This window comes from Passer montanus, unplaced genomic scaffold (assembly GCF_014805655.1).
Source record: "Passer montanus isolate IOZ18808 unplaced genomic scaffold, ASM1480565v1 scaffold39, whole genome shotgun sequence".
Taxonomy (NCBI): domain Eukaryota; kingdom Metazoa; phylum Chordata; class Aves; order Passeriformes; family Passeridae; genus Passer; species Passer montanus.
The window spans coordinates 6,627,684-6,653,082 of NW_024368707.1; the positions used below are offsets into that span (position 1 = coordinate 6,627,684).

At 48.2% G+C, this 25,399-nt stretch overlaps 1 protein-coding gene across 1 annotated transcript in view; it reads right to left on the reverse strand.

The window, feature by feature from the left end:
• Nucleotides 1-20,075: 20,075 nt before the first annotated feature.
• Nucleotides 20,076-25,399, reverse strand: part of WARS2 (tryptophanyl tRNA synthetase 2, mitochondrial) — a 39,637-nt gene continuing 34,313 nt past the window's right edge. Inside the window, 2 exon segments of the mRNA XM_039718178.1 lie at nucleotides 20,076-21,082; nucleotides 23,068-23,186. Coding sequence (XP_039574112.1) covers nucleotides 20,634-21,082; nucleotides 23,068-23,186 — 568 coding nt within the window. The 3' untranslated portion in view covers nucleotides 20,076-20,633.

The following is a 25,399-nucleotide window of genomic DNA, read 5'->3' on the forward strand; positions in this document are numbered from 1 at the left end:
CAAACCAAAACAAAAAAAAAAACCTGTGCACCGCTTGGCTCCATGCGGAACAGAGGTGTCCAATCAGCCATGCCACACGCCACACTACCTTCCTACAACCTTATTTGCACACACACACAAACACGCACGCCCGAGAAGAGGTGGCCAAGCCAGCCGAAGTGGCTCACGCTGGTGCCGAGGAGAAGGTGCACCCGGGCTCCTGGGCTCCGCTCCCCCGGCCTCAGCCGCGCTGGGTCGCTGAGGTTTCCTCGGGGCCTCCTTCTTCCTGCCCTTGTTTGCAGGTGGACTCTGGAGTGGTGTTAGCCGGCCAGACGGGACCGAGAGAGATTTCAAAGCGGTTCATAGGTCTGGGTTGGGTGGTTTGTTTGTCTGTTTGCTGATTTTGGGGTTCTTCCCCCAATACTTAAACCACCCTGAAAGAATTACCGAGTTCTAGAGGGTTAGGAGACCTCGGGAGGAGCGGGGGAAAGCCGTGTGCAAACTCCAGGATAAGAACTTTAACCAGATCCACTGTCAGAGCCAGGGCACAAGAGCTTCTCGAGAAGGTCTCCAGCCAAGCATCCCCCGAAGGCCGAGGGGCTCAGCTCTGCCGTGGCTGAGCTCTCCTATGGCTCCGACCCCAGATCGGGATGTGTCCGCCTCTCTTCTCACCCCACGAGGAGCACCGGGAAAGCCGGGCCAGGGTCAGGAGTGGGGCAGCCCACGCGTGAGTCTCGGCAGGGAGATTTTAGTCTGAAAGGTGACTGTTCTCTGCAGGGAACCTGGCTACTTTTCCATCGGAAAAGTAAAAGAAATCAGTTTAAAGCTGGTAGCAAACAGCTTTTACACAGAGGAGCGTTGAAGAACTGCTTCTTCGCAGATAATTGCTGCTGTTATAATTTGGGATCGTTCAAGGGAGTTGACGTTTGGGGATTTGCTTCCTTTTTGGTTGGATTATTTTTCCAGCCCAAATGCAACCCTCGGCTCCCAAACCCCAGGACTGAGTGCGATCAGTGGAGAGATCTGGAGGCACGGGGCCTGTGGTACCTTGCAGCCGTCCCAGCCTGAGCTGAGAGGAGGAGGAGAGGGAGAAGCCAAGCGTGCTTTAACCTCCCCCGGGACCGGGCAGGACCCAGCCACTTGTCCCGCTCTTGTCCCCAAGGCTCATACACGCCGAGAAAACGGCGTTCCCCAGAAAACGCGGTGGGTCTTGCTCACAATAGTTCTCATACGGGGCGCTGCAGGCGGACAACCGGCCCCTTGTTACCGAGACGGGATCCAAAGCTCGCTTTTCCAGAGAGGAAAGCAGGAATGCACACAGCATTTCAATGTGTGTTCGGTCAAAAAAATAAATATAAGGGATTTTTTTTTTCCTCTTCAAGGCACGGCTCTTTGAACCAAGAGACGTGTCTGCGCTCCCCTACCTCATACATGATGTGTTATACCGTAAACAATCCCGTTTAGGGCCGAACCTAAAACGAAGCAGACTTTAATGGGACTATTCAAAAGCTCTGTGGCCGCCGGATGTAATCCTCCCACTGTGGAAAACAGCGCTATGGACGCAAGGCACCACTACAGAGGCAGGAGAGTGCATCCCGGCCTCCTCACGAGATACGTTCGTGGCACAACCCCCGAACTTCAAACACGGCTTATTCTGACCCACGTGAGACACGGCTGCTGTGGGAGGCAGGCACGCCAGACACGCGGCTCCAAGCCCCTCGAAAGTGGTCATGAGCCACCAGACCCCGACCCGTGCTCTCTTTTTGCATCTCAAACTTCTCCCGCTCTTGCCCCGCGCCCGGAATTCACCCAGATTTATTATTAAGCAAGATTTTATTAGCTTCTAATACTGTTTTTATTAGTTTCTAGTAACCAGAAAGCTGCCGGGGACTGGGCTCTCTCAGGACGAAATTTTGGGCTGGCGGGAGGAACTTCTCCTGTGTCTGTGTCCCAGGAGGTGTCTGTGGTCCCTTTTTTTTTATTATTTTTTGCCGTGTGAGCTGCACACCTCGCAGGGATTTCTCCTGCCTGGAAGATAGAAACCTTGGAATCGAATGGTGGGCAACGCCGTGGGATACCCCCTGATCCAGCTGAACCTTTATCCCTCCCTCAGCGCAGCTTTCTCGGCTCCCCACAGCTCATCCCGTTAATTCCCCGCAAAGCCGCGGAAACCTACAGCTATCCCCCCGCTCCCGTCTCGGTGCCGGCCGCATTCCTGTCGGGGTCACGTTCTACCGTGATTCTATAAGTGAAATTATCTTCCCTGTCCGTGCCCCGGGGAGACAGGGTCCCGCAGCAGCGAGCCCGGCAGCGTGCGGAGCCTCCCCGCCGCAGGGCCCCTCTGCCTGCCCTGGGCTCGGCCCCGGCCGCTGCGGGCACGGAGCCGCCCCGGGCCAAGGAGCGGCGTGTGGCACACTCGGAGGAGCAGCCCGAGGGCCGCGATGCCGCCTTTCAGGCTCCCGCAGAACAATATTTTGGGGCGGGCGGTGGGCTGCTGTCCGCGGGGACATCCCCGCAGCAGGGGAGAGCGGAGCTCTCACTTCCCGAGGCTGCCCGGCGTGGCGCAGCAACCCGGAGGTTCTGTGTGAAAACAGCACGGGAAGCTCAGCCGCGACGGGCTGCGGCTCAGGGAAAGAGTGCCGGGTCTCGCCTGGCACGGCCGGCCAGCGGGTGAGGTGGGAGAGCCAAACTCAGAGGGGACAGCAGCTCGCCCACGGGGGAAGGACGGAGCAAATTGAGAGCGGGATCTGAGAGTTCAGCACAGATCGGGGCTTCACCTCCTCGGGAAGGAGCAGTCAGCGAGGGAGAGGCTCTCCGCAGGGCAGAGGGGCGTTCAGCCGCCTGCATCCAGCCATTCTGTCGTGCGTGGGTGGCAGGAGGCTAAATAGGTACTGCTGGCTTTGGCTGCAGCCAGGCGGGGCCAGCATGACGAGAGCGGCCGCACAGCAACCAGACAAAGCCAGCCTGTGCCACACTGCAGCCGCGCTCAGGGAATAGGAGCTCTGCCTTTGGAAAACAAAAACACAATAGCAATTAAGCGCTCATCTGAGTGTGACTGCTTGTTTGGCAGAGACTGACCGGAACCCAGAGGCTTTCTCCTTGCCAGCACACACATTCGCCCCCGTTTTCCTTCTTCACCATCCGTGCGAGAGGCGTCCCGCCCAGAAAAGCTCTCCAGATATCGGGACAAAACTCAGGTTGTGTGTGCCCCCATATCGCCAGGGGAACGGGGGCGCCAGGGCGAACAAGTATGGCCTCTAAAATAGCAGGGCCGAGCAATAGCCTCTGAGTCAAAAGTGCCTCCGTAGCAATCCTGGCTGGAAGTTTTCTTCTTTACAGATGCTTTGTGGTATATTGGTCTATTTGTTAAGATCCCCCTGTGCCTTAGTAATCCTGCCCTGCCGCATTTTACTCACTTTGCGTTGATGTGGTTTCTCCTCTTGCCTTTCAGGATTATAAAAATCTCTCCCTCTCCCTTCCTCTCTTTCCTCTCTATAGTCGGGTTTCAGAGAAATGTTGGTTAAACCTCATCTGCCGCTTTCTTTCCCTTGTGATGGCAAATTCGGCGTCATCTGTGGACTTGCCCAATGCAAACATTGCATTAAGAAGTATTTCAAGGCATTTCATTGTTGCTCTGCAGTGCTTTGATGTGGTCTATAGGCACCGATTGTTGATGTCTCCCTGCGACTCCTCAGTGTCAGCATCTCATTTCTGTCTCTTCTCCCTCCTCCCTCCGCATTTCTTCCCTTTTAAAAATAAGGGGTTTGAACAGTCACGACAGATCCCACCACCTCACCCTCGAGTCACTTCGGCCCCATTTCCCACGGGAGGGCCACTTCTAGCAGCACGGGGCTGCCCCCTACCCTGGAGACCACAGATTTCCCTGCCCGCGGGCTGCAGCGCGCCTGGCCGCCAGCTGGCAGCTCTCCTGTCCCCCACGGGCACCTCGCCTCCCGCTGGCGTGTGCAGCTCTCCCCGCACCCCTTCCCGCAGCGGGGGAGGCAGCGAGCAGCCCCCACCACGCAGGGGAGCGGGGACCGCGGCAGCGCCGGAGCCTCCACTCCGGGACAGCGGGGACACGCCAGCCCGAGCAGTGACACGCCAGCCCGAGCGGGCAGCCACCCTGCGGGACGTGTCTCCCCCGCTGCCCGGGCCCTCTCGCCAGCGAGCGGCGGCCGGAGCCGCCTCGCCCCTTGGCAGCAGCGGGATCAGAGCCAGCCTTCTGCTGCCAGGGGCTCGCGTGGGTCCGGGCGGCCTCACAAGGAAATCCCGCTGGCATGCGGCTGCCGCGGAGCCGTTCCCTGAGCTCGGGGGATCCGACCGGGACCCGCCCGGCACGGCAGAGGCAGAGCCCGGGTCGAGCTCTCTCCAGCGCGGGCACCCGAGGAGCTTTGCCAACATCCCCGCTGGGTACGACGGGCTTCCGAGAGAGCCACTTCGCACTTTGCGGGCTCTGTAGGGTCAGCAGCCCGATGCGGGCCGGTATCTTTGGAATGGAAAAGCCAGGCAGAGACGGCAGTGATTGCCCAGCAAGACAATCACCGCTGCTTCAACATGGGCCCGTGTTTTCAGTGCAAGAGTGATGGGGTCGGTGTCTCCCGGATCCACCGCACGAACACACTCCCCTTATGCTTCCTCCCATTTGATTTTCCTTAGCAAAATAAACTCCTGACCTCCGCACGGGTGGGTGTCTCCCGGGAGCCAGGCCATTAGGCAGGTGGCTGTGGCTCGCTCCGAGGGAGGCAGCTGTCAGCCTGCGGCTTCCGTCCGGCCGATCCTAGCGCTGTCCCTGCCATCGCCGCGGACCCTGGCGACAGGGATGCTACTCTAGGCTTCTCCGGGCAAGGAGGGAGCAGACGGGAGAGAGCCGCCCCGGTGGGCTCGGGCAACGGGTCGGGTTGGCTTTGGTAACTCTAGTCTGTGCATCGTATCCCTGAGCCGGGAGGGTCAAGGACGCGAGGCTCCTGGTTTTATGTGGGGCAACTAATTTTGGAGGAACGCTCAAAGAGGGTTGGCCATGCACCAGTGAAAGCAGAGGGCTCTCATACGCCGGAGAGGCAGACCCTGATCTCTTTTCTGTGGTGACAAGACCCGAGGGGAACGGCCTGGAGCTATGTCAGGGTATGTTTAGGTTGGATATCAGGAAAAAGTTCTTCACCCAGAGGGTGGTTGGGCACTGACTGGAACGGTCTACCCAAGGAAATGGTCACAGCACCAAGCCTGACAGAGTTCAAGATGCGTTTGGACAATGTTCTCAGGCACATGGTGATTCACGGCGCTGCCGTGTGCAGGGCCAGGAATTGGACTCCGATGATCATTGCGGGTCCCTTCCAACTCAGTATATTACATGGTCCTGTGATCTCCCTCCTGCTCTGACGAAATTGGGTCGGACCATTTGCCAAGCCGTGTCCTGGCCCTCGCCACGGCTCCAGGCGCAGTTTTTAATAGCTCCTGAGCTCCTTGCACCGAGGTGCGCCTCTCTCCGTGGCATCGCGCCCCTCCGCCAGCCCCTGGCAAGGGGAGGCTCCCACCGCACGCTCAGTCAGCCCCTTGTGCACCGGCACACTTCTCCCTTGTGAACGAGCGGGGATGCAAGATTAGCTCTGAGCAGATGTTCCGGCAGCCGGGCTCGTCCGGAGAGAAAGCCCCGTCCTTCCCCGCCGCCTCATTCCTGCGCTCCCGGCGCTCGCCCGCTCCCGCCTCCCGGGCCTCCCCGCGCGGCCCGATGACCTCATCCCGGCATGTTTGCCATTACGCTTTGAGTTACCCAACCATTTTTTTTAAAAATTAAAAAATATAAATTGCTGCTTTGTGAGATCAAAGTAACGATTTCTGGTGCATCTGGAAACTGGAGAAAAAAATTGGAGCAGCAACAGTTGCGCAACTTCAAAGTGTTTCTTAACAATGATATTTCTTCTTCCTCTCCTCCCCGATCCTTCAAGCATCAGATAAAGACAATGGGCTCCATGGCTGTTTTCCAAAGAAATAACCTGCCTAAAGTGCCGCACAAAATCTCAAGTAGACAGGAAACACCTTACACGGCTTTATTCTTTCGATCAAATAGAAATAGTGGGAGACTCGTCTTTCTACAAGCCCAAATTCCGTCGCTTCTAAACGGCCTCTGCGGGCTGTGTTATAACGTGTAGGTAAACGAGTTTCAGGCGCGGGCTGCCACTAAGTCTTTATTCTTTTATAGAGGTTTCTAACAACGCAGCACATGCCCCGTATAACACAGCAGCCGAGTGTAACCCAATAACTCGCAGGGAAGGAGCAGAGGGCAGCAGCGAGGGAAGATTTCACCAGCAGACACCCTCTGGCTGACAGGGGATGTAGTGGACGGAGAGAAGCAGGTACCGGGAGCGGCAGAGAAATGATTATTCTGTTTATTAGTAGGATATGCCTGCCCCGGTACCCCAGTGATCACGGATTCCAAGCAGGCAGGAGAGCGGGTGGGAAAACCACGCTCTCCTCCAGCCCCGCTCTCTGCCGAGGTCACTCTTTCGGGCTCGGTGGCTCTCAGTGCCAGCTCTTTAGTGTTTCCAATGAGAAGCATCAGGATATTTCCCTACCCCACCCGTGTCCCTCAAGCCCCTGAGTCCCATGCATGGGGACGGTGCCCGCAGCGAAATGCTGAGGCCATAAAGGGCAAGGCCGCAGAGGCGGAGGCTCTAATGGCTTGGACCCTGCGCTCCTGACCCGGTGCCTCCCCCACACTTGTCCCTTTTGCCCCCTTAACTACTTCAGGACTGTGCCTTTGAACTTGGAGCAGAGAAGAAACCCCCTTTGGCAGGGCGGTTTCCTGCGAAAGGGAAAAAGCCGACTGCAACTCTTGCGTGTCAGGAGATGTATCTGGAGCCCCGGGAATAGAAACCTTCGCCAAGTTTTTAAAGTTAATGGACAAGCATAAGACAGCAAAGCGGGAGAAGGAATAACCCAGAGAGCCGCAGAAGAGAAATCTCAGCTCTTTGTCGTCTGCTCGGAAAAGCAAGAGAAGCCAGGCGCCTCCCGTCCACCAGCAAAAAAGGCCGGGCTGGGTCGGCAGAAGCCAAAAAGCAGAGCACGGCCGGGGCAGGGGCTCTGGGCCTTTAGCTGCAGCTCTGCAGGCGATCCTGCCCCTCGCAGTGCCTGCTGCACCGCGCTGGGGCCGAGCGAGTCTCAGCTCCGCTTCGTGGCCGCGGCCTCGCCCTCCGGGCTGAGGGTGAGCCCCGCGGCCTCGCCCGCCGCCTGCCCTGCCCGGGGACCCCGGCCGAGGCCCCGCCGGCAGATGTGACACCTCGGGGTCACACCTTCCCCCTCCGCCCTGACACCGGGCACGCGGGCCGGCCTGTGCTCTGTAGGCTTTACTGACCCGGTTTTATTGTAGCTGCATCTTCTCTGGTTTTCGCATCGGGTTTTTACTCTCTCTTTTGGTTTTTAAACTCGCGGCTCGGGCGGACGCCGTCTAGCCGGTGTTATGCGATTAATTCTCTTTGCGGCTGCAAAGATTTGCAGGCTCCCCATTCCCTCTTTAAGTTTCACGACTGATCCCCGGCGAATTGCTTTCCAGGTCTGCACGGCGCGGCTTAAAAGAGACGCTTCAAAGGCCGCCTTTTCGTTTTAACGTCGGCATTGGAAAACAAATTCAGCAAACATTTCCCTCTCCCCGAGAGACCGTCACGGCGCACAAGCCCCAAAACCTCGCTGGAGAGAAGACACCTCGGCGGCACCACACAAAACGTGAAAATCCGGTGTGTCACCAGCTCTTGGGAGCTTTACAGCACCGTCCCTTACGGTTTGCGGCCGCAAACCCGTGCGGAGCTGAAATAAGAGCTTGACTTCTTCAGTCTTCCTTGAAATAATCATTGTAGAGAGCTACAGAACAAACTTTTCGGGGTCGGGATCCCGATCTCCGCAGCTGCAGTTTCCATCCTGCACTGTTTCCCGGCTAAACGCCGAGAGGCTCGTCCTTTCGGAGAGCACCTTTTCGTCAGCATATCGCCATATTCCAAAACATGTGTGTCTAGAAACAGAACTAGGTTGGCTGCATTTAACTCTTCTGGTCCTCTAACCCTGATCCCAGATTTAGAAATTGCTCATCTTCCGCTTACAATGGCAGATACATCACAGAATAGGGGGAAACCCCATGGGGGAAATCGATTTCAGAAATTAGTTCACGTTTATTTCAGGAGAAAAATATCCCAAACAGCAAACCAATCAACAATAAACTGGTAACCTATTTCAAATATGCCTGGGAGATCAATGTTATCTCTCTTCACATAATCGGACTTGACACCTCATTTACACGCTGGCGCAGCTCGAAAGCTTTTTATGTGTGTGTTCGTGTATGTAGGTACAAGTATATGCTCTTCTGAGAAACCCTCTGAATTTTGAGTACTGTGATTGGGTTTTGGTTTGGTGACCTTAGGTGCTCAGAAGGGTGACGAGACTTTCATTGTCTAATTACTCAAAAAAGAACGAATTCGGGGGAGAGGGAGGGTTGAGGGCAAACTCACGCCAATCAAACTGGGCAGGACTGGACACATACTAGACAATCCGACTTGGGCTGCCTCTCCCAGAGAGGTCAACCCTAAAGGAATATAGATGGACAGATAGCTGGACAGACTGTCAAGCAGGGACACGAAAAGATTTTGCAAGTTAGAAAAGGAGTTTGGGTTAGCCTGGAAAGGGGTGGCACAGTTCTGAGTTTGGATGGAAGTACACATCGCTTTTGCAGGCATTGCTTTGATCGAAACAAAACTGCACCTACGCTTCACTGTCAAATTCAGAGGAAGAAGGAGAACGCGGACTAAACTGTTCTTTCTCAGATGAAGATAAAGATCACACTCCAGACTGGACGGCCCGGCATCTCAGACACAGCAGAAAGCGGGGTCACAACCAGGGGCTCATACTCACCCCCTCTGCCTTGCCAGCGGGTCCTGCGGACACCAGAGACAACACTTCTGGATGCCTTCAAACAGAAAGCAGGCACGGGCACGGCAGCCCAGCGCTTCCACACACACAGAGGACGCTCCCACACACACACACACACACACGGGGCGACACACGCGGCGTGAGAGGCAGGCGAGCCCCTGGGTGAAGGCTCCAAGCTGGGATAAGTTTCGGGAGCGGCGCGGGGAACCCAGGCAGCCCCGCTGCTTTCCAGGGGCCGGGAAAGAGGGAAGGTTGCAGGGACCCGGCGGCGCCAATTTGTGTCGGCCGCGGGGTTCCCAAAAAACGCCTCCCCAGGCGGGGAGTCGCCGGCTCCAGCAGGGCTCCGAGGAGGCCGTACCTGGGGGTGGCTCCGGGCAGGCTGCCAGACAATTTCCCCCCTCGCTTGCCCTCTGCCTTCACCCCTGCAGGGTGCGCGCTGCACACCAGACCCACGCTCACAGCACCCCCGGCTCTGCAAGCATCCTCCCGTGTAAGAGGTTCTACACATACCTTCATTCTAGATTTTTTTTCCCATATATATATATATATATTCCTTCCCCCCCACATGGTCTTAACTCTTACTCTTGATCAGTTTGCCCAGGGCATTTTTTATCTCTGTCTTAAGTATAGACATACTTCTTCGGAATCGCCTTTAACAGTGCATTTGCCTAGACTTAGTTTAATCTCTCTGCCCAAACATATCCCACAAACCATCCTGTACTGTTTCAGTGCATTAGAATGTGCAAGGAGTCAAATATGTGTAAGTGCGCCTTTCCAGGCTGAAAGCTGCCCAGCTAGCAGGAATCAGGGGGGAAAAAACTAAACCATATGTGTACAATGCCACATTCTGCATTGCGCTATAAGATAAAGAGCTTTGCCGCATCAGTTCAATGGAAGTCATTAACAAGAAAGCCAGTGAAGATTATATCCGTATTTGGGAGGCAAATGCTCGTTTAGAAAATTTATTTGGGATACAATAACGCCAGGTGAGAGTTTGCGAGGCACTAGGAAAATCGGTGATGTATGAGCCTCAGTCGCCTGGAATAAAAGAGGTTGAAAAGATACTCGGAGGGGTTGATCCCCGGGACCTCGGGTGAAGACGAGAGCGGACACTCCCCGCTCGGGGTGGGCACCGTGGGGGCCCCGAGACGCAGGAGTGATGCGCGACCCGCCCCCGGCACTGCCCCGGGCTTCAGCACCCGGAGCCTCCGACGAAAACGCGAGGGGATCGGCGGGGCTCGCCAGGCTTTGCCGAGACAAGAATGAAAATGAACAGCGGGATTTGTCTATGGCAGCCAACGCTGCACCCTTCACAGAACGGTGCCGGACGCGCCGGACTTCATTAGTCGAAACGCGCCAACTCAGTCGCTAATTGTTTCAATTATCTTCCCCCTCCTAACTTGGTTTTCGTTATGTGGAAATTGCTGCAATTTCCCCCGCGGAGTCGCTTGAAAAGAGCGAGCCCTGCAGCCCGCCACTGCTGCTGCCCCCGCCTGCCCCACGCACGGGGGGATGTCTCCGGGGAAATGTCTCCGGGGCATTTCCACGCGAACCTGGAGTTTTGCCTCCAGCTAATCCCAAAGTGCTCAAACTGCGGGCAGTAACACATGACGGGGTGCTCGGGAACTCGCACTTATTCCCTGCCTCAGCGAAACACGCTCGCCTTGCCCGTAACAGGATGAGTGCGATCCCTGCTTTGCTTTAAGCCCTCCCCGAAAGCCCGTGGATGGACAGAGGCGTGTAACCCTGCCCACCCGCGGGCTTGGAGCCCACGGAGGACAGCAGATGCGAGGGGCTCCGGACTCGCCCCTCTCGTCCATCACCTCCCTTGCCTCGCCGGGGTTTGGAGACGGGCGGAGGCGATGCGATGCAGGGCCAACGCGAGCTTTAACACCGCGCTGAGAGTCTGAGAGAGGCTCAGGGCTGGGCTACACGGCCAGGGTGAGACGTGGCTTTCCAAAGCCCACGTCTCCGCTTTTGTTTCGGAGGTAGCCCCAGCAGAGGTAGCGGGGAACGAATAAAGGAAAGAAAAAAGGAAAATGTCGTGTATCGGGAATTGGTACTGCCTCAAAAGACGGCGGGCAGACGTTTCTATCTGCCGGTGCATTCGTTCTGTCCTCTCTCCAGTTAGCAGCCTCAGGTGTATTTTGCCCTGTCGTTCCTATTGCCGACTCTCGAAAACAAAACCATGAAAGTTTTCCGAGGCATCGATAGCGAGCACGCTTCTCCCTCTTTCCCCACGTTACGGAGGTGATGGCTCGGGCCACCCTCTGCTCGTCTCGTATTTTCCGCGTTAAGGGAAGCGGGGAGCGCTTAGTAAATAGCCCCCGATGAGCAGATCTGATCGTCCCTGCACAGTCCCCTCACGTATCCTTTTAAACCACTCGGCCACTGAAATAATCCCCAGTTTACGGCTCGCCTGAGGGGAAGTGCTGGGGAATTATCGCCGGCAAACGCACGGACCGAGTCAGCCTCCTTTTCCCTGCAGGGCTTCACTAACCCGAAAGTGGAGCAGGGATTGCTCCTGCTTCTGCTCTAAAATCTGTTGGAGGGAAAGAGCCCTCCGGGATGCAATATCAGGATAGCCTTCAGTGCGGAGGCTGCATTCCGTGCAGTAAGCAAACCCCGTTCCAGAGGGAGGGAGAGAGAGGCTAAGGGGCTCAGAAAGGCCCTTTGACGCGCCTCCTGCCTTTAACCTTTGGGAGGATGCGGTGAGTGCCCAGAGCCTTACGAGGGGACACAGCCCAGCCCCTGTGAAGAGCCGCGCAGTGTCGCGGCACAGGGCTCTTGCAATACTCCCGCAATACGGGCTGAGCCGGGTTCCCTTCCCGGGAGGACGGGTTTGAGTCTCCTTGAACCCGCGGAACTCGCAGTCCGCTCCCCCGTCCCGGTCAGGGCAGCTCCCGGCCCTGTGCCATGAGGAAGCAGGGCGCTGGGCGGGGCGGGGAGCGCAGGACAGCGGGCTGGGATGGGGAACAGCACAGCGGGCTGGGATGGGGAGCACACACAGCGGTCTGGGATGGGGAGCACACACAGCGGGCTGGGATGGGGAGCACACACAGCGGGCCGGGATGGGGAGCACACACAGCGGGCCGGGATGGGGAGCAGAGCTGGAGGCGCGCGTGGCCCCGCCCGCAGCGCCCCCGGCCCGCCGCTGCCCCCTGGCGCCCGCCGCCGCGCACTGCAGCCCCGCCCGCAGGGACCCGCGGAACCCCGCGCTGGGAAAGCTCCTTCCCGAACACGGAATCCCGCTTGGGAAAGCTCCTTCCCGCACACGGAGCCCGCTCCGTGTTCCCGCACACGAAGCCCGAGCAACGCTCCCCCACCGCCGCTTCACTCCTGCGGCATCTTTCCAGTTCTCTCCACTGGCCACTAAGTTTCGAGGTGGGGAGCAGCGAGAGGCCCGAAACAACAGTGTGCCATCCTCGAGATACGCACCAGCAGTGAGAGGGCCAAGAATGGAGGGACCAGCTCCCTAAAAAAACCCCAAATACCAACCCAAACTGTTTACTATTCAGGAAATTTAATGATTATTGTTTCCCCTCCCTGCAGTAGAATTACCTTTCTTTAGATATTAGATCCTTGGAGAGGCTCTTACGTTCACACTGCAAGGATGAGATAAAGATTAAAGGACATTTTCAAGTATTTTGCAGCACAACAATGAGTATTAAGGTAGAAATCAACAGCATACAGATTTCTCCAAAGCACACAACTCAGGATACTTCCACTAAATGCATTATTTATTAGCCTGTACTGAACTGTCTGCCCTTTGGCACTTATCACTGTTTACTTGCACCACAAGCATCACCCAAAGAGCACTTCAGGAAGAAATACTTTAACGCAGTGCCAAGTGAGGGCATCTTGAATTAGAAAGCTCAAAATGCTTGGTAAATATTGGTTTAGCCTCCCAATATATGTGTAATGAAGTCTCCTATGCCTCATTTATAGTGAGGAAACTGAGGCAAAGCATCCTGCTCTCAGTTAAGCATCGGGCTCAAAAGCAAAAGAGAAATAAAAAGTAAAACATGTTTTTAGATTTTGTTTACTTAAGAGCAAAACTCTTTCTAGAGAAAGAAGTAAAAGAACAGAAAACTGCAAGGCAGACTACAAAGGCTCAAATCAGATTAAAAACAATACACCAAAATGGCCTTGATGATGCACATTTTGCTGCCTTCTATGAAGCTATAGCAAAACATTCAATAAAACCAATAGGGAATATTCAATAGTCTCTATTTATTAAATTCTCATCTGCAACTACACAACACCTATTATTTTTTTTTAACTGAAGAAAGGCAAAACATCCTCCCCAAAACCTGGCAGCATCCATTAAATCTTCTCAGGCTACCCAGAGATCTTCCTCGACAAACCACTCTCAGCTACTGAAATATCCTCATAAGCCATAAAGACAACATTCACACTCAAGCTAATCCACCTCCTCAAAGGCAAGCACAAAGTAGAGTGAAGCCCTTTGGGTCAGAACTTGGTTGGCTTGAAGAAGAAAAAAAGTGGAGTTTCTACTCCTGCCAGTGTGTGATGCTGGCAAGCAAAGTGGATTAAAACAGCAGCAAAGCTCATCACTTCAATTTTGTTGCTATGCTACAGATATTTTAGAACTCTGAAGTTTATTTTAACAATATCTCTGTAGAAATTAGGCCCATTAGATATAACTCACCCAAAAAAGCACATTTCATCTTCAGGGGAGCCAGAACAACCCACATACAAACCAGCAACACATCTGAATTTGCAAAACCACAGAATGGGTCAGGTTGGCAGGGACCAGAGCAGGTCAGCTCCTCAACCTCCCTGCTCAAGAAGGTTCATTTCAGAGCACATAGCAAGGGACTGTGTCCAGATGGTCCTGGAATACCTCCAGTGAGAGAGACTCTACAACATCTCTGGGCAATCTGTCCCAGTGTACCTGCACAGTAAACAAGTTCTTTCTTGTGTTCAGGTGGAACTTCCTGTGCATCAGTTTTTGTCTGTCACCTTTTGTCCCAAGAAGAATGGTGTGTCTGGATGCCTGGCTCCATCCTCTTGACAGCCCCCCTGCAGGTACTGACAGACATTGGTGAGGCCCCTCTCAGAGATCTCTTCTCAAGGCTGAACAAGCTCAACTCTTTCAGCTTTTCCTCACGAGATATTTGAGATCTTTGGAATCCCAGCACATCCTTGGGCCATTTTGGCAATTGTTATTAAACACCAAAATGATACTTTCCCAACAGGTCACACCAATACTATGGAACCTGCAGCACTCATGCAGTCCACACAGTAAATTAATCCACTTCACAGCTTCCTTCTGGGGGTAAACTTAAACATGCTGGTAAACTTAAGGTAGGAGTGTTGCAGTTTGGATCAGTTGTCTCAGTGGTGACAGCAGTAATCCTCTCCCAAGCAGCAAGGCCCTTCCTCCTCGTGTGCCAATGATCATGCATGGCAAAGACAGCAGCTCTGAGACAGAAATGTGTTTAGTCTTTCACATCCAGTGCTTTTACGCCCTGAATATCCACACAATTTCAGCTTTGGGGATGTGCAAACAGACACACCACTAAGAGAAAGTTAATGAGGACTATCTAAAAATAATGGGTGCCACACTGCCACTCGCAGTTTACATTTGGCCTTCAACCCTAAGGAGAAAATGTCTCTTTTTCCCATTCTTGCTGCAGGAACATCTGCCAGACAGGCCATGAAGGAGTAAGTGTGGGCAGAGCAAACCCCAACCCACTCATATTTATTTCTTGGCTTAAATACTCAAGAGGCACTTATTGAAATCTTTGTTATTCATTCAGCAAACAAAGAGAAGACTCTTCAAAAAAATTTGACAAGCTGTTTCCAGCCACAATAAAAAGTCAGTCTCACAACACTCAACACACAGGTTTTACTTTACTCAGAGAGAGATGTGGCTTAGGGGACAAAGCATGAAGGTAAACAGGGTGAAGTCAGAAACCACCTACACCAAAAACTCTGGATAATGCCATAAAGTAGCCTTGTTTTGATAAATTTCTTCTTATTTGGCTTAATGATTTCTTTCTATAAATCCTGGGGCATGAGGAAAGAATTTTTCACCAGAGATAGTAGAGAACATACATCCAGCACTTCAAACCAAAGTTCCATTGATTTTATCAGTATGTGACTATGATTTCACTTTGATGGATGACAATAAAGTCACGCCAAACTGAAATTGGAGGAATTGCAGAGTCATAGACACAGCACGTGGGACAAGTGACACTGTCCATGCAGCATCTTCTCTGTGCTTTGTGTTCCCACCTGAACTGTGAGCATCTGGGTTCAGAATGGTTTAGGACACAGGAGAGATGTGGCACTACCTTGCTCTGCCATAAGCTATTCTTTCCCACCTGTGAGGGTTAATCCAGTAACCCCTCAAATTAGACTCATACTGTCTTTACATGATTGTACTGAGGAAGCAGATGGCTTACCTTATGCCACCACCACACTCAGCTGTGTGACTGCTCCTGTCAGCTCTACAAGTGAGGCTAAGACCATGCTATCACAGGTCTTATAAGCCAAGCTTTACAAGCATGCTGTTACTTCCAAACATTTAATAACTTTTAAGGATTTTTGTTCTGCAACTCTTGTCTTGACATTTCATCTTGCACACACAGCAAATGCAGCACATCTGGAACTGATTGAGCCTTCTGGTGTGGCACAGATTTGCTCTGCTCCCGTCTCACAGCCATGTTGGAATGCTGAGAGCACGACAGCACAACAGACGTTAAGCTCAGTTCTTATTTTATGTCCACAGGCAGCACAGGCCCACTCCTGCAGGGGATAATCTCATCTTCAGCCTTGGTGTTCTGGGACAGCAATTTACAACAGTGGCAGAACATCTTCCCAGGTGTTAAACTGTTTACTTAACCTGTGCAGGAGGTTGGCATTTGGTTTTATATAAAATAATTGTGACACCAAGGCTGCTGCCTACAAGTGAAATGATCAGTGAATCTTCCATTTCCATAACCATATGGGACTGTTGTAGGTAAAATGATTTCTTATTGACACACAATAAATACTTATGTGTCAAGCTGTCCACAGTATGTCCATTAGCACAAACAACAGAGTGACAGAAAAGACAGTTAGAATTAGAGCAGAATCTTTTGTGATAATAAAGAGAATTTTCCATTACTTCAGCTGTCATCTGGACAGGACTATGTGATAAAAAGCTTCATTGGGAATTCAATATTTAATAAGTCTTCTTTCACAGCTGAGTGAGCAAAAAAAAAAAAAAAAATCCAAACCAAAACACCAAAGCTTTAAGCAGATAAATTAATGTCACATATGACTACAGTTTTGCTGCAGCATTTTTTCCAAAACTGGCTGATGTTAACAGTAAGTCCACTATGTAAGAGACTTTAGAAAAGATGAGAGATGTCTGGGTCCTTCCAAGGCTTTTGACTACATAATACATTGACATTCTTCTTGCAGCTACTGTCAAACTTACCTAGAAAGAATGAACAGATCAAATAATTAAAAGGAAATTAGACAGTCCAACACAGCAGAAAGAGGGGTTTTGTTTCCCTGTCAAGAACAGATAATATATTTCCTGAACAAAACCCCTTTTCCACTAGATTTCCTCCACCTGCTTGCTAGACTATTTGTCTGTGCAGCAGTCCATCAGTCATAAAAAAAAAAAAAGGTAGGCAGCATCCAGGATCTTAAATGCAGAGATCAAAATGGTGAAAGATCCATCCCTTGTACTGAACGTAAATCTAACCAAGCTGGACTGCTGAAAGAACACACTTTCATCAGCAGTATTTACTGCTACACTGTTGTCAGGATCATAATGGCCCTAACCAAGGATAAGAAAACGTTTGCTTTGCTAACCTATGGTTCCCAAAACATTTAGATGCAGGTCAGTCCCCAAGGATCCCATTTCACTGTCCTTCCTTAGACTTTCAGCTCATTTTTATGAATTCTCTAGCCTTTAATGGATGCAGCCATAATCCTGCAAAGGAGCTTTGTTTGAATTGGTTGTAGATAAACACACACTGAATCAGAACTATGCAGAAAGGCTTCTGGGGAATCTGAGAAGCCAAATCACAGTGTTTGAAAACTAAACATCATCTTTGAGAGTTACAATTACATTCCAGTATAATGTACAATATCCATGCATTCCAGCTATTTGAGGCAGGGATGTATGCTGGAGCAGGCCTAGAGTTAATTTATGGGGCCAATCATCATTTGGAATCTCTGCTGCAGAAAACATTGTTCCTGGATCTAAAATTCTCAGTAAACTCTCTTTGTACTCTGAAAGTACAGAGCTGAGACTCACTATGTGATATCATGACTTCCTAGGAACAACTAGCTGGAAAAACAAATGTCTCAAGTGTGTAAATGTTTTTGTTAGATTTTTGCAAGTAATTCACTGTGGAGTTGATGTTTTATCTCTAAAGGTGAGTGAGTCTTACCAGGAGATGCTATGTCTGCGTAAGTAGTGGCTGGGATCTGCAGTAGGTCAGGTGCACTCACATCCAGAAATGGCAAAAGAGGAGATTTTGAGTCTAAGGCACAAATTACCAATGCATTCTAAATAAAGGATCATTGTTTCTGCTTCCTTTTCTTCAGTGAACAACACAGCAAGGGGTAATGATACCTCTCCACATTTTGACTCTTTTTACTTCAATTAAGGAAGATATATTTGGACCTTTATCTCTCTCTGTCCTGGAAGAACACCTTATAGTAACTTCCCCAATAACACAGGGCATGTCTCTACCACTCTGCTGCTGGGATGAGGAGTGTGCCTCTGCAGAAACTCCCCACCAACTGCACTTCAGCTGACATCACAGAGAAGTCTTAGAGAACGTGATTTGGAAAAACGCAAACATGAAAATGCATTTCAGGAGTGCACCTATTGTGTTGCAAACAAACATTAAATCCCCAGCACTAGAGTTTGTGTGAAACAAATAGCTATGTGAAACAAATTTGTTTTGTGAAACAAATAACTATGAAACATAAAGCATCAAGTCCTCTCCAACAATTTTTCTCTAAACAGCTATCCCAACTCAACTGCACTCCTTAGTAAACATTGCCACAGAACACTATACAGAATGGGTGTTTATAAGACATTCCCAAAGGAAAACAGGGAGGTAGAAGAGGAGAGAGTAGCCTGGAAACAACTCATTGCCTCAAGCTCAGCTAAACCACCTGAGTGGTTTAAGATGGTTAACTCTGCAGAAAATCATGCTCTAAGAAAACCAAAATAGGCGACAGATACCTGCAAACATCTACATTTGTTGTCTCCTCTCAAGGGATCCTAAAGACCATGGTTGTTAATGGAATTGGGATTATTTCACTGGGCAAATACATGTTATTTTGAGAATTCCTCCACAGGAGCAACTCAAATGAAAAGCTTAGTCAACAATCAGTAGGTTAATATACTCATTTTACACAAGTTTAACTTTTCTGAAGATGAAAAAACATGTGTATTTCCTTACTTGAAGGAAACAGGTCAGGCAAGTAAGACTTGTTTAACTGATAGAGGAAAGGGAAGAAAAAACCCCCAATGCATTACTGAATTAAAAAGAGGCAAATTAGTGAATTTGCTTGAAACACAGATAAATATGTAATGCCCCACCTCAAAGAAAAGGCTCTTTTGAAGTTTTTTCCTGGTTTACATACATGATTTTCTGAAAAAGAATCTAACAGTTTTGGAAAGATTGCTCAGAACAGTTTAAGTAACAAACCAAAATCACCTGTTCGTGTTGACCCCTCCCATGAATGCTCCTATTTTCCTTCCACTGCAGAGAAGGTGTGTTAAATGGCAACTCTATATATTAAGTGATTTGAGTATCAGAAGTGTAAAGAGACCTTGAAACTCTGAGTTGTCTTTTGAATACATGCTTCTATCTTTGCTAGTGAAAAAGAGGTACAGGTAGAAACTAGTATTAAAGATTTTCAGAGTCTTCATGAGGACAGTGTTAGCTTCTCTCAAGGTACATACCGTGGCACCTTTGCAGAAATCCTTAATTTTTCATCTCAGTGCTCTAATGCAGCTGTTAAACACTGACAAAAGTTTTGTAAAACTATGTAAAGTATGTACACTTATAACACGTTCTTTCCTTATCCATTACAGCTTATTTAAAACCAGGGACAATTTTTGAATATACTTATTCTTTCCAGAGGACATTACCTTAGGCTTGTCTACACTGAGTTTGGTTCCAATCAGTCTCCATCCACTCTGCTTCTCTAGTCTTGACTAATTTTAGAAAACCTGTCATCATCAAGTTCTTGCATGGCAGTTCTCTTCTTCAAATCCCTAACAAGTAAATACAGGTCTCAGCACAGATCTGGAGATGCTCAGGCCTCAGCTTTATGTTTTGGAAAATTAAATATTTCTTTCTGAATCAACTCACTGTAATTAACTAAATACTGCTTTTTAGAAAACCCTTAAACAACCAACCAACCAACTGCACTATGTAGAACCCCTAACTCAGTCATGTTAAGACTGCAATCCTTCATGACAAATGCCACAGGCACAGCATGGTTATGAGCTGCCAGAGTACAGGATTAACTCAATTTACAGTACAGCAATTTCATACACAGCACCATGAAGTGTAACAACACAGCTAAATATGCTGGCACAGGATCAGCAGGGCTTTCATTACCTTTTAACATGTACTACTAGCCCTCTTCAGAACATGTTGTCTCCTTTTGGCAATTCCCCTTTGCCACACATTCCCCAACAAGTGCCACAAGCCATGGGTCCAAGTCTGTGGATCTTGGGAGGCCCAAGTTCAGGGCAGGCTAACACTGCTCTCCCATCACTACACCTTCTCAAGGCTCAGTAGTGAAGAGTCCATGAAGATCTATTTAACTTTGTTCTGGCTCTGACCTATTTAACTCTGTTCTGGCTCTGACTTTAGCACAATTTTATAAAGAAGTAATTTTGTAAACTTTACAGAAAGTTCCCTGATTCTCAGTCCAAGATTTCTCTGATTCAGGATTACATCTGCTCTTCTACACCTTTTTTAAAGCAGTTCTAGACTTGATGCTGAACTGAAAATCCCGGAGCTGCCTGTTAAACAGAACAGCAGTGAAACAGGAGCAGCTGAAGCACATTTCATTTCTCACTGAAGTACCTTAGACCTGACCAGCAGGATGGCACAAATGGCAGAAGTGAAATTCACTTCACACAAATGACATAGATACAAAAATAATTCACACTGAATTTGAAGAAATTACAGGGAGAAGCAGTAAGTTCCCTCTTCATAACTCTGAGCATTTATTTTTAAGTCTCTGCTTTTATTCTGGTTATCCAAGAACATGTTCAGTCACCGTATCAAAGCTGAATAACCAACCCCCAGCAGGATAAACTGTCCATCTGTAACAACAGCACATACATAGCTAAGTATGTTCTTGAGGGGATTACAAATCCTTCTGCTAGATTCTGATCACCTTAGCTACACTTCAGCTTCTTGCAGTGGTCAATGGAAAAATCCAAGAACTCACACAGGCAACCTTATAATCTGCTTTTGCACAGTTTCTTTGTGAATTGTGATTGCTTCTGTCCTCCCACTTTGACTAGCCAGACAAGCTTAATGCTGGTCCCACTGGAAATACCTGGCTTTATGCACATGGTTTAATGAAACCACCTTCAACATTCTCCTTGGATCTTCCACGAAAAAATGCTCTTGTTTCAAACCAAAATTATTAATATTTAATAAATGATTTTGTTACAAATAACAAAATCTCTGTCCCATGATACAAAAGTCCTTGCAACTACTCAGCAGCTTCTATTGAAATCCCACCAGTCTCCTTATTTCTTGATAGATAGGAGCAGCCAGTTCTTTGGCTTTCTCTGCTCCATCCTCTAAAACCTTTACCAGATGAGACTTGTCTTCCTGGAGCTTCTTGATTTCATTCCTGATAGGTGCAAATTTTTGGATAACCGACTCTGCCACCACCATTTTGTAGTGAGCAGTGTCGAGACCAGTGGCCTGGTGCAGCACCTCTTTGATGCTAAGCCCCGTTACTGCAGCGTGGATGGACACCAGGTTGGAGACGCCGGGGCGGGCGGCGGGCTCGTAGGTCACCTCCGAGGTGAAGTCAGTCACAGCTTTGCGAAATTTCAGCACGATCTCATCTGGGCTGTCTGCTATGTTAACAGTAGCTAACCTCTGTGGGTCTGACTTGGACATCTTCGCTGATGGATCTCTCAGGGATTTTATTTTCTTTGTTGTACCTTTAAAAAAAAAACAAGTTATGAGCATAATGGTTTCCTATAACAATTGCTAAGAACAATGTGCAGCTATATGATGAAGCTGTTCACCCTTGCTCAAAAATGAACTGCGAGCACAATCACGTATGTTCTGTTTAGTCCTTGAATCCTTCCTGTCCTTCTAAGAAGCCACCTTTCTCCTCTCATAAAATGAATGAAGCCTGTTCCCTCTCTCCAATCCTCACTAAGCAGGAACTTCTGCTGGGGCTACTCTTAATATTTTATGTGGCTTACATGCTGATTTCCCCCCAGATTTCTCCCCCCTTCTTACTGCACCTTACTGAATGGCTTTGAGTAGTGGAGAAAAAGGTTAACCTCCACTGGTAAAAAAAAAAAAAAAATCCCATAAGAGTTAATCTCCTTATTTCAGGGAACTCTTCCACTCAAAATCTCTTGGAAATTCTCCCAAATCTCAGTAAAAACAGTTATTAAAATTCTCTAACTCAACACTGACCAGCTCTGTTAGACGTAAAGCACTGTTCAGATAAGAAACGTGTGGGTATTGTACAAACTGCTAAGATACATGCATGTACATGAAATAGATTAGTAGCATTAGGAGAATATTGCAAACTACTTTAAACAGCATCAACCCACAATGCTTCAGTTTTTCACCAAGAAATATCATTAATGGACTACCTAAAATATCACTTATCTACAGAGTACTCATAGTTGTTTTTAGACACCTAATAGAGCCAACAAAATTACCTGCATACTGCTCATAGATGGCCTATGTACTCAGTGAAAGGATAAGGGTTCTTCCAGCATACAATTCAGATTGCCCCAGAAAGTGCTTTGTTCTGAAATCACCTTTTGGAAGAGTCTCTTCTGCAAATTTGAAAGAATCCAGGTAATTCAATTGTCTACAGCTAGTGAGTCTGAATAGGTCCCTAACTTTTTCATTCACCTAGGATATTTTGTTGGTTTGCATATACTTGTGAATTTAAGAAGGAATGCTTTTTGGGAGCAAAATGAAATATTTTTTTCCTTTTTTTTCCTTTTCAAACTGAGCTTTTTATTTAATGGTAAACAGTCTCACCTGCATCAGAGGCTACACTCATCTCCTCCTTGTAGTGCTTGCTACTCCATTAGAACCTGCAGAGTTTGCAATCCCTAATATTCTCAAAACTCCACTCCAGGTCTAACACCATTTTTGTCACTGAAGCTTGAAAACTGAGAAAGGTTTATTACTGCCTGTCTTTTCTAAGGTGAGAGCTCCTTGCCCTTTTGGGGGCGAAGGTCTCTGCTGTGCATTCCTCTACATTACTTACAACAAAGATGCAACGCTTCATCCTTGCCCAATTCTTCACGTTTCTTAGCAAACATGCCATTTGTGCCATCTGACTCCTCCTCACCCCCCGGCCTATGACCTTATAGCTCAAAAATGGCTGAGAAGATTTTCCTTGTAAGTCTTCCTGAGACTCAGATCAAAACCCTAAAGTCTTAAGCTCTGTGACAGACACATATTGAAATACTCAAGCATATATTAAACACCCTTAAAAAGAGCTGGAGCACTGTACATATACAGCAACAGGCTGTTCAGCATGCTTAAAGTAAACATCTCCCACTTGGACACTGAAGAATTTTGCTTGCTAGAGGTCTCTTGCCTTGTTGCTTACATCTCCTGAATGAGCAACATGGAACAGAGACCCTTCTCTTAAAAGGTCCAGTACCTGAAGAGCAAGGCTGACTGGCAGCAGTAGAGTGCATCTGGCCCCCTGGACTAGAATACCAGACATCACGTACATTCCTCAACCATGGATTTCTAAAGCCTCATATCTATCTTGGGAGTTCATTTTCACAGCCTCTAGGCTCTTGCTGCCAGTTTTTAATTTTCCACTCCCTTAATATCAGTTTGCCCCCTTTTCTTCGTCCCTGAAACTATTTCCCAATATTTAAATCCATCTTCAACTTCGAAGTGCAGTTAAGGAAAAAAAAAATAACCAACTCACTTAAAATGGCTTTGGGCACAGGAAAGAATTCCCCATATTTCTTGTTGAAATGTTGTGCTATATCTTGGGCTAGTTCCAGGTGCAGGACTTGATCTTCTCCAACAGGAACACGTGTTGACCTTTTAATAAAAGACAGATACAGGAAACTCAGCAAAGCTCTCTGGTTCTGCTGAAATGTTACTCAAGACTGTCACAGCTTCTGCCATGACAGAGGGCCAGAATGAGCCAAACACTCAGTCCCAGCTAGACATAGGTGCTGTGGGAACAAGATCCCAAACTGTACATATTCAAGGATGAGTCTGCTTTTTGTGCTGAACTGAAGCACATAAAACCAAGGGCAAAAATAGCCCTTTGTGAAGACAAATATGGCAAAGATACCTGTAAGAGCAACTCATTAAACTCAGCTCAAAGAAAGGTTTCTTTACTATCTCCTGCTGCCTCTTTAGAGATCAAAGAGCACAAGCTATAGTGTAAAAAAAAAGTAAGAAAGATCTGCAAGGCATAAAGTGCAAGCAGCTTGTCATGCTTGTCTCAGGAAAACATATCTGTTGTTGAGGAGTTAGTACTGAGGATATATCAAGGGAAGGAAAGAAGAGAGTGTTTCTTTTTCATCACAATTGTATAAATCATGTGGTCCAGTGCCTCTATTGTCACAAGTGTTATTAGAGGATTAGAACTGTTGGATTCAAAAGATAATTTGATCTTCTGTATTGAACTCAATGGCTTGAATACACTTCTGGAAGGAAACACAATCTGCATCAGAGGACATGAGGAGGTGAAGAATCTGTTACTTCCCCTGGTGATTCTTTCCCACAGTTAATCATAGTTGCTAAAAATGTATGATTCTTTTAGATGAGGCAGACTTGAAATCTTGCCAGCTTTTGATTACTCTCCCATCCCCCAGCAGATTTTTTTTCTAAGGCTTATGGGGTATTCAGCTATGAATACTGGACATGTTCCAAAATAAGGAAGATCACTATGCATCTTTTAAGTTCCCAGAAAATTTCAGATCAACATGGTACTCTTTCCTTCCGATTCTGAATTACTGGGCTGACATCCAGGAATCAATTTGTCCACCTTTATTCCCAACCAGTCAGTAAGGCAACCTAAAAACAGCTACAGTAGGAATCAATAGGAAATCACAGTGCCCTATAACTGAGAGAAAATCAGTTACCATAATCAATATACTTTAAGCAGGTCAAAAGAAATGTTTCCATATGCCAAAATGGTTCCATATTCACAAAGTTTGCCACTAAACAGAAAACATATTATCTCTATAAAAGTCTCTGCACGATACCTTGCCTTTTTCCTTGCTGTTTTTTAAAAAATATTTCTATTCTGGTGCTATTTTTACTCCTTTCTGTCATGTATTTACCTTCTGTCCATTTTCCTGTCTCTTTGATCCTTGGTTCATCTGAGAAGTACTGTTTCTCCCCCTCCTCCAGCTCTAAATTCTACTTCATGACTCCTGTTCCCTTCCTGTGTTTCTGTTTCTCACCAATTCGTGTTCCTCATATCATTTTGTTTATATTAAAACATTTCTTATTAAAGACTTTAAGTCAAGTTTCTTCAAAGAGATACTGTTTCTCTTTCAAATTCCTTGTTTTGTGCTCTGGGTGGACAGCCTGCTGTTAATACAGACAGTAGCTAACAAACCACTGGCTTTGCTAAGGAAAGATGAAACACCTGATCTTATTAAAGATGGAAGAGACAGACATGGTTGAGCTCAACCAAAACAACATGATTTCTGATAAAGTTGTCTAAATTTCACCCTTAAATACTTGACACTCAAATCACTCAAATATTTGACAATCAGATGGGACTTCAAATAAAATCATTATAATAGTCAAAATAATTCTGACTTTTGCTTGCTTCCTGTTATTTTTAGTTAAAATGTAGGTAAATTAGAAATAGGGACTTCAAATAATGATCATATTCAAAATAATTCTGACTGTTGCTTGCTTCCTGTTATTTTAGTTAAAATGTAGGTAAATTAGAAATATCATCTCTTGGTCTTCTAACAGTCCCGTTTTCCCTACTATGATCAATTAAAACGAAATTTCTCTAGATACATTTTCCTGAATTCACAACTGGTTGATCTTGGTTAGTCTGACCTGACATCCTTGTCCTCTGTCCTATGTTACTTCTCTGTCCCAACCAATACTCACAATTTTCTTCAGAACAATGCTACAAAGTACATATGCTTGGAACATAAAAATAATTCATATATGGTGCACTGTCTTTAACATTTACTTACTGAGACAGTTTAAATCATGTTATGAAATACAACCAGTCATGACAATGCACTACAAATTCTATTAGCCAGGCTACA